Source organism: Tenrec ecaudatus, chromosome 7, assembly GCF_050624435.1.
Source record: "Tenrec ecaudatus isolate mTenEca1 chromosome 7, mTenEca1.hap1, whole genome shotgun sequence".
In the NCBI taxonomy this organism is placed as follows: Eukaryota; Metazoa; Chordata; class Mammalia; order Afrosoricida; family Tenrecidae; genus Tenrec; species Tenrec ecaudatus.
In genome coordinates this window covers 76,705,230-76,725,885 of record NC_134536.1, presented here as the reverse complement: position 1 = coordinate 76,725,885, position 20,656 = coordinate 76,705,230, and the positions used below count along the sequence as shown (strand labels likewise).

Genomic DNA, 20,656 nt, shown 5'->3' with positions numbered 1-20,656 from the left:
CTTTGTATCTTAGTTTCCCCCTGTATTTTCTAATATGAACATAGATATTTGTTTAATTACTAAAATATTTTACTAAGCATTTATAGTAATGAAAATAGATGCTAAGCATTCAAGCAGCATAATAGTACATCCCCCAAATATCTCAATTCATTATATGTCTTACTATTTCGTGCAAAACTCTTTTAGGAGGTTTAGATTCTCTTATTTGTTTGTTTGCTTGTTTTTCAAAGATATCTGAAAGAAGCCTGGTAGCTCCATGGTTAGAAACTTAGCTGTGAGCCAAGAAGTTGGCACTCAAACTCACCGGTTACTCGGTGGAAGAGAAAACCTAGTGCTCTACCCCCATAAAGATAACAGCTCAGTCTTTTAACTCATATATCTGTGCAAATATTAAAACTAAGATTAACATTGGAGAAGAAAACTAATCATAGCAATAAAAATCAGTGTTTGATTTATTGATGTTTTTCACAATATGAACATTAAATTAAAAACTCGTTGAAAATGATGTGAAGAAAGTTGAAGGTGCCTTACTATCAAAAGATATAGCGTCTGGTGTCTTAAAGGCTTGAAGGTAAATAAGTGATCATCTAGCTCAGAAGCAACAAAGCCCACATGGAAGCATGCCAGCCTGTGTGATCTGAGGTGTTGAAGGGATCAGGTATCAGGCATCAAAGAACAAAAAATTTTATCATTGAGAATGAAGGACAGTGTGGAGTGGGGACCCAAAGCCCATCTGTAGACAACTGGACATCCTCTTACAGAAGGGCCGTGGGGAAGCAGACGAGCCAGTCAGGGTGCAGTGTAACAACGATGAAACATACAACTTTCCTCTAGTTCTTTAATGCTTCCTTCCCACCCCGCTGCCCCCCCACCCATCATGATCCCAATTCTACCTTACAAATTGATCTAGACCAGAGGATGTATACTGGTATAGATAAGAGCTGGAAACGGAATCCAAGACAGATAATCCCCTCAGCACAAGTGGTGAGAGTGGCAATACCAGAAGGGTGGAGGGAAGATGGGATAAACAGGGAGAACCAATTACAAGGATCTTCATATAATTCCCTTCTTGGAGGATGGACAACAGAAAAGTGGGTGAAGGGAGACAAATTATCAAGGGTTCATGCGGGAAGGGGGAATGGGGAGGGAGGGGAAAATGAGCTGATATCAAGGACTGAAGTAGAAAGCAAATGTTTTGAGAATGATGATGGCAACAAATATACAGATAAGCTTGACACGATGGATGTGTGGATTATGATAATAGTTGTATGAGCCCCCAATAAAATGATTTTTTAAAGAAAATGAAAATGTTACTTCTCTCATTTCATGGATGAGAAAAAGAAGGCATAAGAAAGTGAATTGGTCAGTGCTTTAAAACTAGTAAGTGGCAGACGTGCAGTTTTGATAGAATCTGCCTGACTTCTGACTTTATCCTCTTAGTCACTGCATTATATTTCTGCTATTGATTGTGTGAGTCCATTCTGACTCATAGCCGCCCAATACGGCAGAGTAGAATTTCTCCTTAGAACTCCTGAGCCTATAAATCTTTATGGAAACAGACTGGCACATCTTTCTCTCACAGAGTTGCTGGTGAGTTTCAACTGCCAACCGTCCATTTAGCAAACCAAAGCTTTACTGCAGTATAAACAATGAACTACAGTAACTTGTAAAAATGTGATGGCTTTGTTTAGAATAGATGATTCTAAGATGATCTAGTTACCTTGAACTTTCTTAATACTAGAAACTTGAACTTGATAACACTCGATTGCGTATTATCTGTTTCTTTATGAGCTAAATTAAGGCAGACTGTTGCTGTGCACACAGTAATCAAATTAAAATCCACTAGGATAGTACTGATTTGAGTTACAGCTTTACATCTCTAGCTCGTTAACCAAAATTCCCCCTGCTGTATGACCTGTGTGTCCTCTTAGTGGCAGGACATTTTGAGTAAGATACGGTGCCTTTATTTGTGCTACAAAACTTCCATCTGCTTTGTATAACGATAGGAATAGTTAAAGTATGAAGTATTTTGCTTGTTGAGATTTATGCCTGTTGTGATTTGTTTGTATTTGTGGGTTTGTTTTAAGCTGTGCTTGAAGAACTTGTTAATGCTGGGCGTTTAAGAGGCACCGTGGTTGGTGGGAGACAGGACAAGGCGGTGTTTGTCCCCGACATCTACTCCAGAACGCAGAATACTTGGGTGGATTCCTTTTTCAGGCAGAATGGCTATCTAGGTAACTCTTTTGCTTTTATTTAACACTAAAACAGCTTTCCACTACAACACACATTCTTAGAAAGTCTTACACTAACCTCAAAAATTTATACATAGTATGTTTACTTATGGCCAACAGATTATTGGTTCTCTTTGAGTGTAATGATAGTCACACTGCGGGTTCCATGGCTCTTGGGACTAAGTTAATTTTATAGTCACTGGACTATTATTATGTAGAAACGTCAAAAGCTGCTATTCGATTGTTCCTAGTTTTCCAGTGACACTAAGGCAATACCATGAGTTCATGCATTTTTAATTCATATAAGTTAAATATACTTATTTCCCATATTTCATTAAATGGCCGATTTTTTTCAATTATATGATTTCATAACTATTTTATCAGCTATCAATTTTCGATGTTTATGTTTAGTAGTTGCACAAAACTTCATAAGCATTTGAAGTTTTTCCAAATCCTACTTCATTCATCCTGCTGTCACTGGACAAAGTTGATTGATGGAATCTGGTCATTAAGAAGAAACAAGCACATATGATAGGTAGAACACATATTTTAATCAAGTTCCTAACCCAAGTTAAAACATGTAACAAATTAGTTGCTTGATCAGTAGTCAACCTGTATAAGTCTTTAGTCCAGTTAAACAGTTTAAATATATGTTCATACTGTGCTTTGCTTAAGTTTTCTTCACTTTCTGTGATACGTTTTCCAGTATTTGAGCCAACATGGATGTGGATTAACCTTTGTCAGAAAAATGTTCTTTAATATTATTTGCGGGCTGGAAGACAGATATCTATCATAACTTTAGTGGCTAAAATTTTAAGTTCTTAGTTTTTACTTCTGCCTTAAATATTAAAACTTTTTCTACTTTAAATTAGACTTTAAATTACTTTGTTCTTAATTGTCTGATGAAACATTTAATAAAACAAATAGCATTACTTCATTAACTAATATGTAAAAGATGTTATCATTTTTCTCACTAACCTGTACCCTGCCCATTACTTCTATCTCTGCTTGTCTTGCCTGTTAGTTCTTACATGTTTTCTTCTGATCTCCTCAGTTGGAGAAGGAGTGACAAAGCTAGTTAGTGAGGAGGCTGTACTTAAACTAATGTATTCATAAATATGGGAGAAACATAAACCACCTACTCCCTGGTCATCTTTTCTTTTTAAAATTTTATGTGAAGTGTCTTTTGACTAAAGGAAACCCTGTAGAATACAGTAGAACCGCTCTTGTGGGTTTCCAAGACTGTCAATCTTTACAGAAGTGGAAAGCCTCGGTGATGGGAGAAAGATGAAGCTTTCTTCCTCTGTAAATATTTACAATCTGGGAAACCCACAAGGACAGCTCTCTGTCCTATATGGTTGCTCTGAGTCAGAATACACTTAATAAAATTTAAGGAAAAATGACCAGGGAATAGGTTGTGGTATATCTTTGTACTTTATTTCTTTTTTTAAAAATAGATATAGTATATTTTGTTGGAATTTAACTTTTTCTTAAGACTTCAGCTAAAAAAGGTATGAGTAATTGACAATTCTTTTTGCCCTGTCCCACCTTCTGATTTATTGCTAGAATTTGATGCTTTGTCCAGACTTGGAATCCCAGATGCTATAAGCTACATTAAGAAAAGGTACAAGACTACAAAGCTCTTGTTCTTGAAAGCAGCTTGTGTTGGGCAAGGACTTGTGGACCAGGTGGAAGCATCAGTAGAGGAAGCCATCAGCTCTGGAACATGGGTTGATATTGCAGTATGTTTTTATCATTTTCTTACTAGTTTTTCTTTAAACCAATGACAAGTGATAATTCACTAACACATGACTGTTTTAAAAGTTAAGATACACAAAACTGGCGGTAATTTGCTTTAGAGCCTAATTATAACTGTCATTGTTCCAATAAAAATAATCATAATTCTTTTACGCTACAATCATTCTAGCTTTTCGGGTAGATGGTAACATCCTACGTGTGCATAGACAACATGTAGAATTCTAAAAATGCATGTATGTGTTTAAGTCACTTTCATCTGCCTTGTAAACCATAGAAATGGATGAAACGCCTCATAGTCTCATTGAAGTATTTAAAACTATACTGACGTCAGGCATGTGATAGCATTTGTTTCTCTCGTATGTGTTGATATCTGCTAACATTAAAACAATCCGCCTTAGCGTTAATAGTACATTACGTTAAGGTTGAGCTGGCCTTCATGAAGAAAGAAAAGGGCCCACACTGTCTCTGTGAAGCACAGACACCAGTTCCCAGAGACACCAGATTTAAGTGTTGTATTTTCTATTCACAAATTTTATTAAATATCATCTATATGACACCATTGTACTTGCTGGAGAAAAATCATCTAGCTGAGTTCCTGCTCTGGAGGGCTATCTTCATTGAGTGGGGGAAAGTCATTGAAAATAATAATTTCAGAGCATGTAAAAACTGAAAACATATGTTGGAGGTAAAGTTACTGGGACTAGTTTGTAGTTGTAGGTGCCAACGAATTAGTTCTGACTCAAAGCGGACTGTGTACAACAGAATGAAACACTGCCCAGTCCTGCTCCATTCTCATAATTGTTCTTATGTTTGAGCCCGTTGGATTGTTTATGAAAAAAAAGAGAACTAAATGTGATTTTTAGGTTTGGGTCCTGGCCAACTGAAGTGGAAAGTAGTACCAGTAATTGAAATGGAGACTGGGAGATAGTAGTGCCATAAATCATGAATGTTTCACACAGGTAGATGGCAGGTGCCTGGTGAAGGTCTTCCAAAAGCTTGTGGAAAGCAGAATTTTTTAAAAATTGAATTTTTCTACAAACTTTTAGAAGACCCCACCCCCAACATATAAGTGGGAGGGTAGGTAGGCAATAGGATGTATGTTTCCATACCTCGGTGTGATGATGAAACTAAAAATCCATAATTTGAGTGGTTATCTGTATATAAACCCAACGCTCACTGCCCCTTTTGTCTAGTCCTTACTCATAAACCCAAGCCAAACTCAGTGCCATTGAGTTGATGCTGACTCATAGGAAGCGACTTTACAGGACAGGGTAGAACTTCCCCAATGGGTTTCTGAGATTATAACTCTTTATAGGAGTAGAAAGAATGGTCTTTTTCCCACAGAGTGGCTGGTGGCTTTGAACTGCTGACCATGTTCAGCATCCCAACTCATTACCACTACACCACACAGAGTAGACTGTTCTTTAGAGTTTCTGAAACTCTAAGTCTTTATGGGAAGGAGCCTTCAGCCTCCTCTTTCTCATACAGAGCAGTTAGTGGCTTAAGTGTTAACTTTGCAGTTAACAGCCCAGTGTTTATCACAGATCACCATGAGAGCTCCTCTGTCAGTAGATAAACCAAAGCAAACCCATGGCAGTTGAGTTGATCATTGCTCATGGTGGCCCCATCAAGGGTTTGGGAGACAGCGGATCTTCACAGGAGCAGAGAGCCTCGTCTTTTCCTGCAGAGGGCTCGGGACCTGGCAACTTGGGTCAGCATATGCATGGTTCTAAAAGCCGTTGCACTTACTAAGATCACCTAGAGAGAGCATATAGAAAGCAAACGGTTTATCCGTCGTATATCGCGTCTATACTTAATGTTTTTTCTTTTGTAATTCTAGCCTCTGCTGCCGAGTTCTTTATCAGTTGAAGATGCCGCAATGTTGCTTCAGCAGGTGATGAGAGCATTCAGCAAACAGGCTTCAGCCGTAGTCTTTAGCGACACTGTTGTAGTCAGTGAAAAATTTATAAATGATTGTATAGGACTGTTCAGTGAACTGATGCACCAGAAAGCTGAAAAGGTAATTCAGATTTCCTTTCATTGTAACCTTCACAGTATTTTCACAACAACATTATCTAATGTATCTGGGAAAATGCCATAATCAGTCTGCCCAAAAGGAACACTTTTTACTTCACTTTATTTTATTTGATATCTTTACTTTGAGGGGGCTGACTCCTTACATTGAAATGACATAAATGAAATTACATACTTATCAGTTAACTGAGAGCAATCATCTAACTTTAAAATGTGAAAATGTACAAAGGTAATTATCTGTAGATGACTTGTGTGAATGGTACATTTATTAATCAGTGCATAATGTTCTTATTAAGTTGCATAAGTTGTTCTTAAGAATTTCACATTAGTTTTACTAGATTTGGCTGTGCAGTCAGGGTAACTAGATGACATCAAGCTCTTTAAAAGTAGAGATTATCAAGAGGGAGTCGTGAGGACACACTTTTACTACTTCTTGAAATACCACTCATATATGGTTAATTGGGTGGTATCAGAGGTGGACAGTACTTATCTTTCTGGTAATCCCAAGTATCCAGTTGGATCTTTACTCAAAAAAAGAATAGAACGGGGCATTGGCCACCTATTCACAAGTAATAAACAATAGCAACTGAAGAAATTGCATCTGATGTTAAGCAATCAGATAAAATAGTTCAGTGCTCAGATGGGATTTCTCATTAACCAGTAATGGGCACAACAAGCCAAAAACAGCAAGAAAAAAGAGTGGTTTTTGGCAAGCAGAAACAGCCTCAGTGTAGCAGCTGTGACTTTAACGTTCTGTGGTTCTTCAGAACAGCAAAATCAAAAGAGAACAGTGGATATGAGTGTTAAAAAAAAAATAACCTTTATTTATATATCTGTGCCCTCTCCCTGCCACTCCCCCCCCCCCCAAAACTTATATTTCAGGAAATGAAAAATAATCCTGTCCATTTAATCACTGAAGAAGATCTGAAACAAGTCTCTATTTTCGAAAGCAGTAATACAGGTAAAAAGGATAAAAAAGAGGAACGAAGAAGAAAAGCAACAGGTAATGAATTTTACTAACCAGATGATTCAAAGAGAGTAGTGTCTTATTATTCAGTTCAATGAACTTTGCATTTCCTAGGTCTTTTGGAAGGACTTCTGTTTTCTTGGTTGATCTTTAATTTGAACTTTTATTAATTAGATTTTAATTATTAAAATGTAAATGTTGACTATGCTGTTTTCTTTTGTGAAACTAAGTTAATATTATGATCTTGCCCAACTCTTATTATTCTCAACTTCCAGCCCAGAAAAAAGTCGCCTTTTTTTTTTTCTGATTTCCAAACGTGCCAAGCTCTTGTTTCTGTTAAACTTTTACACTAAGTGTACCTTTCTACTTGGAACACCAACTTGCTGGTTCCTTTTTGTCATTCAGAGCTCAACTAAAGTGCTGTTATCTCAGAAGGACCCCCCTAACTGTACAGACTAGTAGCCAAGGCCACTCTCCATTGTGTTATCTTGCAAGATTATTGCATAGCTTTTGTCATCGTGGTGTATTTGTCATCGTGGTGTATTTGTCATCGTGTATTTCATTGCTTGGAGCTCCCATACCTTGACTTCCAGTGATCATCGTTTAGGGCCTCTGAAAATATTTATTGAATGAATACATTTCCTAAGAAATGTGCTTTTCTTTTAAAATGCGGAGTCGCTGTAAATTATTCTAGGTATCTGGGTTATTAGTAACTTGCATTTAAAAAGTAATATATTTTTTCCATACTTTTTATGGAAGAAACTATTTTATTGATGTTATCTGAAAGTTAAAGATTTAGATACTCAACAGTTTTCATTGGATAGTCTTTAAGAACATGATTAGTTGCTGTGGGAATTCATTCCCATTACTCTCAGGAAAGTTCTTTCCTCTGTCAAAATTTCTTTCCAAACCTTATGTTTGGGATTCTTCTTTATTCCTCTGAAAGCAATAATAAGAAACAAGCACTATAATAAATCATAGTACCATTTGTAACCATGTATATTGCATCATATTACTTGAAGATGTTTTGTTCTCATTGATGGTGCTATTGTAATCATTTGCTTACAGTGTGTGGAATAATGTCAAGTATGAGAGTCCTCCCATAAGAAACAGCACCAACTATAAAAGCAGATTTGCTTTAGACTTGTACTTTTGAACATAGTATTTTCCCATAATAAAAAGGAATGATAAATTACTAGGACATTTAAATATAGAATAAGATAAAATCAAAAGAGAATTCTACTTAGCATTTAGAAAAGCTTCTTAATAAGCACTCTATTGAGAAAATGCCACCTTTTGTGAAGAAGCGGATAATGGGAACTTTTTTCAATCTTTGTAGAACAAATACTATAAAGGTCTTTTTAAACAGACGCTTTTTAAAATGTGATGTGCCACAGCAGAGAAATACCTCTAACATTTTAAATTTTTTAAGTATTTGTTTCATAAGTTGTCATGTTTTAATCTTTATATATCTAGTAGGTAATTGATAATGGTATTTTTCTATTTAAGAAATTCCGTATGCCCAGTCAGTATTTATTGAGGGCTCGTTATGTATTAAGCATTGCTTTAACCCAAGGACACATACATTAATGAGACAGTGTGTTTTTGCTCTCAAGGACCTCATGAACTGGTTAGGTGATAGATGAGTCAGGCTACCCCTATAAACATGAGCCATCTTTCAAGATAGAAGGCACATAAATGTGTGTTAAATATGTGTCTTACTGGGAGATATTATTTAGACTGTCATGAAATGATTAGAAGAGGGCCTATTTCGTTGGGGAAGGTAAAAAAGGGAGCTACATGATAGGAAAGAATATATCTGATCAAGAAAGGGTCAGCAAAGCTACAGTTTTGGTGAAATTAGAAAGAATGCATTCAGAATAGATAGGCTTTCTGAGGAAGTTCCTCAAATTCAATAGATTATAGATTTGTTTATTGATTGCATTTATTAAATTTATACCGAAGCACCACATTTTAGAAGATAGTAAAAATTTCTTAGAGCTTTTAAAAGAGGTGGTTTAATTAGATAGTACTAACTAAAGTAATTTTCCACCAGAGGGCAGTGGAAGTGTAAGAGGAGGAGGTGGGAGCAATGCGAGAGAGTACAAAATTAAAAAAACGAAGAAGAAGGGACGAAAAGATGATGATAGTGATGAGGAGTCTCAGTCATCTCACCCAGGTTCGTGATTTTATTGTGCTCTTCCTTTGTAGGTGTGTGATACTTCTTTTAAACTTGTTTTCAGAATATGTAACTACATAAATATGTTTGTTACTTGGTTCCGATGTGCATCAATTTCAGGTGAAGATGTGCAGTCCTGGAAGCCCTAATCCAGAGTCTCTGTGAGTGAGAAAGGAGCCCTGGGGGCGTAGTTGAGCTGCTAACTGGCAGGCTCCGCAGTTCAAAACCACCAGCTGCTCCTCGGTAGAAAGATGGGGCTTCTACGCCCATCCAGGCTTACAGTCCCGAGCACCCACGGAGGCAGCGCTCCTGTGTCCAGTAAGGCTGTAGGCGTTGGAATTGTCCTGATGGCGGAGAGATGAGTGGGAATGGACTGGATGACAGTGTTGGGGTTGGTTTTGTTTGGGGCTGTCCACGCCACAACGGAGAGTGGTTGAGACATAAAGGACACAGATATTTCAGAGTACACAAACCCAGCAAAACAACTTTAGGAAACTCTAGGAAATAATTCATGTCATTGAAAGGGCAAGGAGCAAACTGTTGGAAATAGGTCTAAAGTTAGAAACGAGTACTATGGCAAGTGTTAATCACAGGGTACTGAGTTACTAGTTTTATTATCTTTTCATGCCCGTATACATTTATAACCATCCGTGGGAAAGCTCAGAAAGTTTTTACAAACATTTGTACAAGCCACAAATCATGACTGTTTCCATTGGATGGTCACGACACTTTGCACAGCTTCAGCTTGCATGGGTGTTTTTATGGTCCCTTACTGCTATGCACTGCTTTATAGAAACTAAGTGTTTCAAATTTAAAATGGAAACATTCACTTTATACACGTTTAATTTTCGTGGTAACACATACCTGGTTGGTTTCTGTTATCTGAGTGGGAGAATTATTTTTTTTCTTTTTAGGGAGAATTAATTTTTATGAACCTTGTCCTAGACTGATTAATCTTTGGTTATTTTAAAAGAAGGAAGGACATCTTATTTTGTTTTTCTAAATTTAATTAGGTTCTTTTTTTTATTTATTTAAGAGTTTTAACTTAATACAACAGTGTTCCAAAACTCAGAAACAAACTCACTGCCATCGAGTCTCTGCTGACTCACCGCAACCCCCCTGTGGGTTTCTGAGAGAGACTGTCACTGTTTATGGGACCAGAAAGCCCACTCTCTCTCCCGGGGAGCTGCTGGTGATTTCCAACTGCCGACCATGCAGATTGCAGCCCAACTCGTACCACTGTGCCCACAGGGCTCCCACAGTGATAGCCTCGCCAGTCTCACACACAAAAAAGGGGAAACCCCACAGATGATAATAGTTTGAGCCGTGAGTGTTCCCACTTCCGTGGAGTGGAAATTACAAGGAGTGTACAGCTGGGAGGTGCACCTGTGACTGGTGTGATGGCGGTTGTTACTGTGCGACTACTTGTAATAATGGCGTCATGATTTACAGCCCTCTGATGAAAGCTACTTTTCTGATTTAAAAGATCAAATCTTTATGAAACAAGAAGAAGAATCTTTATAGAAACTATGAGCACTGCCCTTCAATAGCAATAAGAGATGTGGGTTTTGAGGAGTCCTGATGGAAAGTGGTTAAAGGGATCAGCCAACCACAATTTCCTCCAAACCTGCGAGCTACTTCACAGGAGAAAGGTGGCGGTCATTTGCACTTGTGAAGACTCACATCTCTGGAAGTGGATTTTGAATATGGGTTGTAGGACTCCTGGGTGAGTGGTGGTGAAGCACTCAGCTGCTGACCCGAAGGCTGTCTGTTTGAACTCACAGCTGCCCCCCAGGAGTAGGAAGTGGCTGTCTGCTTTCAAGATTGAGGGCCTCAAAGCCTCTGTCCTGCAGGTGTCACTTTGACTTGGAAAGGACTCAACAGCAGAGTGTTTGGTTTTCACACATGGGTTTTAAATTTCATTGGTAAATGGACATTCCTTTCCCCAAGAGTACTGCAGGTGAGGGGAAAGGGATCTACAAAAAATGACACTCTAATCGCTCTACTTTTAAGTAATTGCTAAGTGAGGCATATGATACGTTTGTACATAGATTATAGAAAGGGGTTCTAAAATACTAAAACTGTTCTTCCTCAAAAATGTAGATTTTCAGTGCTGTTGAAAAAGGGTTGTGTGGGAATCTCTGACATGGGGGGTGAGATTGAGTTCTCAGCTGAACTGTAGGATCTGCTCAGTGTGAAGGATTACTAGAAAGAAATACAATTTAACAACTTGTAAAATGTCTGTAGGATGCAAACAGGGAAATCACTGGACTGTTTGGTGTGGAAGACTGGGAATGAGAGGCTCATCCAAGGAGAGGGCTAATACTTGTCTGTTCTCAAACTGTGGTCTCAGCTCCCTATAGCTTCACGTTTCAGAGATTTGATCTCTGAGCTGTTTTATTTTCAATTCTAAAGGTGTAACTTTTTGGATCAGTAAATTAATTTAGCTAATCACATTTATGCCTCTACAATCTCTGGTGGTAATATTGTTAGCTTTTATCAGCAACCAGTACCAAGTCAGCAAAGTAGGCATGTCATTTCCACAATTAATGTTTACCTCCATTATAGCAGAATTCCCATGTTAGTTACCTCTGCAAGATCAAAATAGATTATGATAAAATTAGGAGAATTTTTTTCATCTGTGCCTTTTCAAAAAGCGAGGATTTAGTTTAAACAATTTTTCACTGTGGTTCACAGGATTATAATGACTTGCTGAAGAGCATATATAAATTGCAAGAGTAACTTTATTTTTGATAAATACTCATTTTTACAGAGGGAAAGTCTGCCGGTGGCCTTTGTGTGGGTATGTTCTTTCTAAACGGTTTCCAGAGTAGAGGAAAAGTTTATCATATTTAATTCTCTGAGTTAACGAAAACAGTCATTTTGAGGAAACTTGACAAAAGAAATGCTACTATATACTCTTGTTAAAACTCTTTTTTATTACCTTTAGCGTTTGCAATTTTATTGACCAAAAATAAGCATCAAAGTCTTTATGCCAGCAGTGAATGAAATTCTAACAGCAGTGTTAACACAACCTTACCTTTTTTGTTTGTTTGGGGTTTTTTTGTTGTTCCTAATATTTATTATAGGAAAAAAGAAGCCTGAAATCACATTCATGCCCCAGGAAGAGGTTGGAGATTTTTTAAGGAAGCGTATACAGGATGCTCCTGAAGAGTTTATTTCCGAACTTGCTGAACACTTAACTAGGCAAGTAGAACACTGCTTTGGTTTTTCAGTTTTATGGTAAAATTTCAAAGGGCTGTTAGATAAAGTCTTCACCAAGATCATGGAAGACATCACTTTTGACCTTTTTCTTTCCAGAGTGTAGAATTTATCTGCAACAAGAACTCAGTGCCATCGAGTTAGTGCTGACTCCTATCAACCCCCACATCCCTGTGGTAGACTGTTTACAGGAGTAAAAAGCCTAGCCTTTGTCCCGGAGCTGCTGTTGGTTTTGAATCAACAACCATGCAGATTGCAGTCCAATGCGTAACCACTTTACTCCCAGGGCTCCCTCTAGCCACCAAAAGTCCAGATTTGTATTCCTTATTGAGGGCGTTCAACAAACATTTGTTTGAGTGAGTGAATTAGACAAGCAGGATGAGAAGTAAATGACAAGAACAGGAACAGGTCTTCTTGTTCATAGATTTTGCAGTTAAGGAAAATGCAGACTGAATTTAAACACTTAGCGCCATAGCATGAAAAACCGCATTTCTAGGGAAGAAGAGACCATGTGCTGTCTTGATTTGTCAAGAAGAGACCATGTGCTGTCTTGATTTGTCAAGACACACAGCTTCTGCTTTTGTGTTGTCCAGTGTCTGTCGAGGCATTTCCTGCCCCATAGTGTTTGCATGGCTATTAATTGTGGGTGAGAAGGTTGCCAGATCCTGCACAGTAGCTTGTTCTATTCAAACTGCCAGCCTTTTGATTCGCAACCAGACGCTTAACCATTTGTGCCACCAGGGCTCCTTGTTTTCACTTACGGAGAAAACAGCCCTCAAAGAGAGTAGATGAGGTTGTACTACTTTAAACCAAGCAAAATGTAGCTAGCGCAAAGTGAATTGTGTGCTACCTGACCGTGCCTAACGTAGCCATCCCTCAAGCTAGTCTACCAGGTTCGCGTTCATAAATGCAATTCAGGAATCCAGCTCATCTAACTTTTACTGTTTATATAAACAGCTTTAGTATTCATGACTAAAAAACAATTTACTAAAAATTGTTTGTATATGGATGCATTATATTTCATTTGTAATAAAGAAAAGAAACATCATTTGATGGCAGTGATGAGTTATTTTACAGTTGACTTGGTGGCATTGAGTTTGGTTTTTGGCTTTTATATTCTCCAGATTACCTCTAAAAATTTGTGTGAGTTGTGAAGTTGTTGCTCGTATTGTCTTTAATGCACTAACTTTGTGTACTTTAAGAGTTGGGGAAAATAATGTGCTATTTATATTATAATTCCTGGGGTTAGGGAACTTATTATTTATTAACTATTTTTGCAATTACTCTTCAAAGAAAGTAAAGATCTTTTCTTAAGCTTTCTTTTCATAGGAAAATATTTTATTGCTAAATCCCAGTACATTCTAAAAAACTGTATTTATCTTATACACAGACCTCTTAATAAAAACTATCTTGAAGTGGTACGATCAGTATTCTTATCTTCAACTTCTTCTGCGACTGGAACTGGTAGAAAATGCACACTCAAGGACTTGCAAGAAGAAGTTTCAAACCTGTACAATAATATTAGATTGTTTGAAAAAGGGATGAGATTGTTTGCAGGTATACGTTCTACTATTCTGTAAATTGATTTTCATCATTTTTAAGACTTCGTGTTAATAAAGTATCCTTGCTTTCCAGAGGAAACGCAGGCCGCTCTCACTAAGCACTTGCTGAAGACGATTTGTACTGATATCACTAACCTCATTTTCAACTTCTTAGCTTCGGATTTAATGATGGCAGTAGACGATCCTGCAGCCATTACAAGTGAAGTATGTTATTTATGTTCGTGTCGCTCTTGATGTGTTTTGTTTTGAAATATGAGCATGTTTTGTTTTTCTCACATTTGAAATAGTGAAAAAAGGGAAGTAAAGTATGGAATTTTTAGGGGGAAAACCTAAAAGATTTTTAGTTCTCTTCAGTTTAAGTGTACTGTCTATACAGATGCTAGCAGGATTGGTAACATAAACAGTTTTACATCTTTCCTTACTTATGGCACAGTTCTTTTTTATTGCTGATTGCAATTCCCTTAACAACATTCTGGCCAGATTCCTAACTTTGCAGTAATTTCCAAGTAGTAATACTATCTCATTATTGAGACTTAGTTCCAATTCATTCTTTAAAATTTTAATCTCAAAGTGAATTCAGAGCTCATTACTTCTACTTTTACATTGTAACTTAAACTATTTCTCTCTCAGTCGCTTAGTTTTGGTCTGTCCTAAGTGGTGTCTTAGGATGACAGTGACAATTCCTTCTCCTTTTCCCCTCAGTGTCTTTTAAGTCTTTTTAAGGTTTGGGATATTGAGAAAAATTAGGAAAACAAAATATTTTCATGTAACTAGCTAGATATCAAGGAGTCCTGGTGGCATAGTGAGCTGAACCTCAAGGTTGGCAGTTTGAAACCACCAGCAGATCAGTACAGGAAAGGCGAGGCTTTCCACTTCCGTAAAGAGTTACAGTTGCAGAACCCCACAGGAGCATGACTACGCTGTTCTGTCGCCTCACTGTGAGTCAGCATTGACTTGATAGCAGTGAGTTTGGGTTTCAGTTGTTTTGTTTGTTTTTGGGGGGGGGGTCTGGGGAGGCTCTTTTTAGGCATGGTGGTGAAAGGGGAGCAGGTTATCGTTACCCTTGATCCTAGGTCAAGCCACATAAGTCTCAGACCTCAGCTATGATTTCTTCTGATGTGACATGTACTACATCAATGGTATGGGTTGTTTGGGCTTTTTTTTTTTTTTTTTGCATATTGTTGAGTTTCACATGATTTTCATAGTAGGAACCACTCTCCAGTCCCCCAGATACTTTACCCCAGCAAAGTACTGGAGCGTTTTCTTCTTGTAGGTTGAGCAGTCAATCCACCACTTCCTCCTCATTTCCCTGTATCAGACTCCTGGGTAAGCCTTGTTATAGGGAATACTATATAAAATTGTCTGCCATGCTTTCCAAGGCCCCCAGGATTGATGTGGGCTGGGAGCAGGAAAGTAGTTAGCCCCCCATCCCTCATCTCTTTCCATTTCAGCAGCTTCTTCCTTTGGAAATTTTCCACTGGAAACAGCAAATGGCCTCTGGTCAAAAGTGTGTCACCAAGCTTCAGGGGACATGTGTATGTCGAGAAGGATGTTGAAAAGGCTCCGTAAGCCGTGCAGAAGTATAATAAACATCCAGCTGGGGAACAGAAACCCGCTGTGCTAATCTCACAGGCTTCCCTGATCTATGTGTGTAGGACCCCTCCCTTAGTACTGGGAAGGAACGCGTTCTTTTTCCCACCCCTGTAGAAAAGGGAAGACAGCCTTTTCCTCCAAATCCTGTACTTCCCACAAGTCATGTGTGTGAGGAGGTTGGAGGCCTAGGTCTGCACCTGGCCTCTTTGCTGACGGGCCGTTGGTTTAGCTTTCTGATCTTATGTTTGTAGTATATATCTTTTTCTAGAGTATTTGTAGCATGTATTTGTTCCTAGTTTGATGTGTAAAATACACAATAAGGATTTGTTCCATTCAGCATTCTATTACAGTAATACGTTTTGGGGTTTTTTCTTGATCTTGTATCCATTGCATATCATCAGCAGCACAGTTCCAACGTTGATTGTTTTTATTTTTACAGGTAAGAAAAAAGATCTTAAGTAAATTATCAGAAGAAACCAAAATAGCACTCACAAAGCTTCATAACTCTCTGAATGAAAAGGTAAGTAAAGTTTGATTCTATTTAGATATCATGAAAGTGATTGTAAACCATGTCCAAAACTTGCATTCTTCACTAAGATAACTACATGAGAGGCAAAGGGAAAAACTAAGCTGAGCCATGTTGCCGTTTTTAGTCCTAAATTACAAGATATGATAAATGAATGACCAAGAGACCTTTAAATATGGTATGTACATGTGTGCATTTAGAGGGTTAAAAAAATAAAACCACTAACAATCAGAAAAGCATTAGATGGCAAAGTTTCTTTGGCAATAGTATAAAGTAGTAAACTATGATATTTCATACCTTTTCAGAGCATAGAAGACTTTCTTGCTTGTCTGAATTCTGCAGCAGAAACTTGTGATATTATGGTGAAAAAGGGAGACAAAAAAAGAGAAAGGTAATATTGCATTTAATATTCAAAGGCCTTCAAAATGTACTTAGAAAAATCCCATGATCTTCTAATTCTATTTTTACACGAATGTTTTGAAGCTCTCATATTGTTAGTTGTCTTTTCATCTTTTTCAACTCACAGTGTCCCCATATGTGCAAAGTGGAACTGCTGCATAAGCTTTTCAGGTCTGGGACATTTCAAAAGCAGATGGCCTTGCCTGTCTTCCAAGACACCTAAGAAGTCGATTCTGTCAACCTTTTAACCTAGAGTCAAAGCTTAACTATGTGTCGCCCAGGGACTACTAAACTAATAGACTTTACCAATGAATCTGTAAATGTGTGCCCTTTTGTATATGAAATTTGAATTTGACTATGGATTTTACATGGAGAACTCTTGGATCTAAATGGCTGAATGCCTTTAAGCATGTTCAAAGTTTTAAAACACGTAGGTGCCCATATTGGTTGGTACCAGAATTCCTTAGTCCTAGAGTTGATCTAGTCCAGGAACTTCTCGTTCACCTTGGGGTCTTCTTTACGGTTTAAAGAATCAGTGCAGACATATTTGAGCTCAGTGAACTGAAAACACTATCTTTGCTCTACAGCATTGTGTATCATTTTCTAGCATTACTAGTTCATGAAGTTTTGGGGTCGTATGTCCCATATTTAAAATGTACTTACGGTGTTTGTGGAAGTATTTAATAAAAGTACAGCTGAAGAATTTAGGGAAGGGGGAAGAGAATCTCATAATAATGCATTTCTCTGGATCTGTTTTGTGTAGACAGATACTGTTCCAACACCGACAAGCACTGGCAGAGCAGCTAAAAGTCTCAGATGACCCAGCTCTTATTCTGCACCTCACATCAGTCTTGTTATTTCAGTTCTTAACTCACAGCATGCTCCATGCACCTGGAAGATGCGTTCCACAGATCATTGCTTTTCTGAACAGTAAAATTCCAGAGGTAATTACATTGTCAGCACAGTAGAAACCTTTAAAGCTTTTCAATGCTGAATATTGTGTGGGTAGTATGAATCACTGTGAATACCCACTGTCTCCAAAATTGCCAGCAGTGAATTAGAGGATTGAATTTAAAACCTTAGCATAGCTGAAGAGTCTTTCGGGATCCTGTGAAACATAAGGTAAAGAGTATTCTGAAATGGGAATGTAAGCATTGGAAAAGACACAGAATATGAGATCTTCCACTTGATCGCACGGTGTTACCTTATCCCGCCTTCACTCCACCTCCAAGGAGCAGCTCAAGAGTCTTGTCCTGTGTAAGTCACGGCAGCCGTTTTTGATGATGAAGCCCAGCTGAGCTTGGCGCGAAGTGATCAGTGTTTGTGTTTTATGCCTCCTAAACTACATGCTGTTGAGAGCAGAGACACTGCCAGATTTGTCTTTGGGGGGTTTTTTTGAGGGTTAGTTTAAAAAACATATACTGCTACAAAATCATAGAAACCTTTAACTGAAAATATATGTATATATCAAAACGAGAAGCTATTGTTTCTCAATATAGTCTCCATCTAGGCCTGTACACTTCTAAAGGCAGTGTTTCCATAGCTCTAGCCCTTCCCTGAAAAACTCTGCACCCTTTAGTAGATTCTACAGCAAAATGATAACTGGGGCATCCTTACATTATTGAATTGGGGAACAGAAAGGTAAGAACTGAGTCAGGTAAGAGTTGTTCTTTTTTTAAAATCATTTTATTGGGGCTCGTACAACTCTTATCACAATCCATACATCATACATCCATTGGGTCAAGCACATTTGTACATTAGTTGCCATCATCATTCTCAAAACATTTTCTTTCTACTTGAGCCCTTGGTATCAGCTCTTCGTTTTTCCCCCTTCCTCCCCAACCCTCCCTCACAAACCCTTGATAATTTATAAATTATTATTTTTTAAGAATTGTTCTTTAAAAGTTCTTTGAACTTGGGGAACAGAAGGAAATCTGAAGAGTCAGTAGGTTGGTAGGGTGATATTTCCCAATGAAATCCTCATAGAACAGCCTCTGCTACCATCAAAGAATGAGCAGATGCATGGACGTGATGGAATACATTCCTCTTCCATCCTGTAGCGCTTTCTATTGAGAGAGACCATATAAGCAACCATTGTAACGAGCACACCGAACTCAGAGACAATATTTATGGTTAAGGGGTTTATTTAGTAAGTTAACAGTTTGTAATGAAGTGAGAAATGCTCAGGATACAGTTGTTCTTCAGGACATGTTACAGAGTTCTTTCAGGACTGCCAGTACCCAAAGGATATGTCACTCCACTGCAGGCCTCACCCTAAAGGCCTCACCCTAAAGGCATTCAGCTCCAGGTGCCAGTGAACCCCGCTCCAAATTAGTGCCCAGAGGCACCCTACTCCAAATAGCCACAAGCTGAAGGCACTCAGCTGCATCTCCATGGGTCAGCAAGCCCAATTCCTCCACTTAGTGCCCGAGGCACCCTGTGCCACAGCCAGCCTCCTGTCCAAAACGCTCGGCTTTGTTTGCTCTGTGGGCTGAGTAGCCCCCGAGTCTGTTTCAGTTCTGGTTCCTGGCTCCACTGCTGCTCCTTTGATGCTACAGCTGTCTTCTAGATCAAGGAGAGTTACTGTGCAGGGATCTCATGGTCCAAAGGATACACTCCACTCCTGGCTCTTGCTGGTAGTGAGAAATCTCCCCTGCTGTTTCAAAGAGGACTCATTTTATAATCAGCAGATTGCTAATCAGTGATTCCTATTAGCAATACTCACAGGTAAATCCTACCTGTATCTTTCCCCACCTTCCTAGCCAGGAAAAGGTCGTTGGGTTGGCGTCACAGAGACTGGCTGGAAGAACAACATTAAATAGTGCACTGCATGTGCAGGCCTCCCCTGTCCCTTTCAGACATCAAGGACTGAGTGCTCTGCTTTCACCTCTGCTGGCCTTTTGTCATCAGTGCTGTCGTAAAATTCTTACAGTTTCTTAGGGATTAGCCTCATGGATGTCTTTTGTCCTCTGAGCAAACTTACCAAGGTTACCCATTTGGAATCCAGAACACTCTTCATCGCCCCACAGCTCATCTCTCTGCCTTGAATACAGCTGAGCCAGGGGTCCCCTTGGAAACCACTGTTTGGATTGGACCTGTCTTTGGAAGGCACCCTAATGAGACTAAGGAAAGTGTACTAAGAACTGGTGTGTACCCTGCACTGATTGTAGAAACAAGTTTAAACACATTTTGTTTGGAACAAACATCCATGTATTAATTGGAAACCTAGTAGAAGTACTTTTGAACTTAACCCTCGTATTTTTATGAGGAACCTCAATGTAAATTGCTTGAACAAATCTTCCTTTAATCATTACGTCCTGCAGAAAATACATTATATTTGTTAACTTTTCAACTCTCTTTCCACAGGATCAGCATGCTCTGTTGGTAAAGTATCAAGGTTTGGTTGTAAAGCAGTTGGTCAGTCAGAGTGAGAAAGGCGGACGTGGAGATGACCCCTCAAGTGAGGAGCTATGCGAAGAACAAGAAGACACCGCCAGCTGCACTCGTACGGCGCTTCAGGAACTTTCTCCGGCCATTAAAGACCTCGTTCTCAAATCCACAAAGTCTTCTGTCGCAGAGGAGCAATGACCTTCATTGACTTTTGTTGTGTAGTAAGCATTTTCCCCAAAGCTAAAGCTGAGTTGGTTAAAAAAAAAAAAATCAGTTCACAAATCCTTATCCCCTGTGATACCTCTTTCTAGCCCCCAAAATTCAGGTAAAAGTAATTTTCCACGAGGACCCTCCTGTCCACATTATAATTTTTTTAATTATACAGTTTGGGTTTATTTTCTTTCTAGATGTTGACTTAGAGAATAAAATTTCTGATATCTTTCATCCCAGGGAAAGGTCTCATTTGTTCTCTTACTGGGTTGCCTGTGGCAATCTTAGATTTATTCAGTTTAGGCAGGGATTTAAATTGTGCTTTTTAAAAGAGAAAAAAGAGAAACCCCTTAGGTGTTCAAAGAGTGCTTTGACCACAGAAATTTGTGAAGTATTCTTGTTTTATTATGAAGCCCTTGTCCTTTATGCTGGTAGTCAGGGAACACATCCATTCTGCCACAGGAGAAAACTTCGATGGGACTTAGTCTGTGGGAGCTCGTAGACGCCTTTACCAGGTGTAGAGAGAGTACCAGCAAGCCATGCTTACTGTGTAAGATCTATTCTCATCAAACTGCCAGCAAGGAT

At 38.6% G+C, this 20,656-nt stretch overlaps 1 protein-coding gene across 2 annotated transcripts in view; it reads left to right on the top strand.

Annotated features, from left to right (window-relative positions):
• UFL1 (UFM1 specific ligase 1) overlaps positions 1-20,305 on the top strand; it is a 30,957-nt gene extending 10,652 nt beyond the window's left edge. For both annotated transcript variants that reach the window (XM_075554756.1, XM_075554757.1), the window contains exons 8-19: positions 2,088-2,234; positions 3,798-3,973; positions 5,830-6,009; positions 6,906-7,026; positions 9,047-9,169; positions 12,259-12,372; positions 13,778-13,948; positions 14,027-14,157; positions 15,986-16,066; positions 16,378-16,463; positions 17,235-17,415; positions 19,838-20,305. In XM_075554756.1, the coding sequence (XP_075410871.1) occupies positions 2,088-2,234; positions 3,798-3,973; positions 5,830-6,009; positions 6,906-7,026; positions 9,047-9,169; positions 12,259-12,372; positions 13,778-13,948; positions 14,027-14,157; positions 15,986-16,066; positions 16,378-16,463; positions 17,235-17,415; positions 19,838-20,059 (1,733 nt within the window). In that variant the 3' untranslated portion in view covers positions 20,060-20,305. The remainder of the gene's footprint in view (positions 1-2,087; positions 2,235-3,797; positions 3,974-5,829; positions 6,010-6,905; positions 7,027-9,046; positions 9,170-12,258; positions 12,373-13,777; positions 13,949-14,026; positions 14,158-15,985; positions 16,067-16,377; positions 16,464-17,234; positions 17,416-19,837) is intronic.
• The last annotated feature ends 351 nt before the right edge of the window (positions 20,306-20,656 follow it).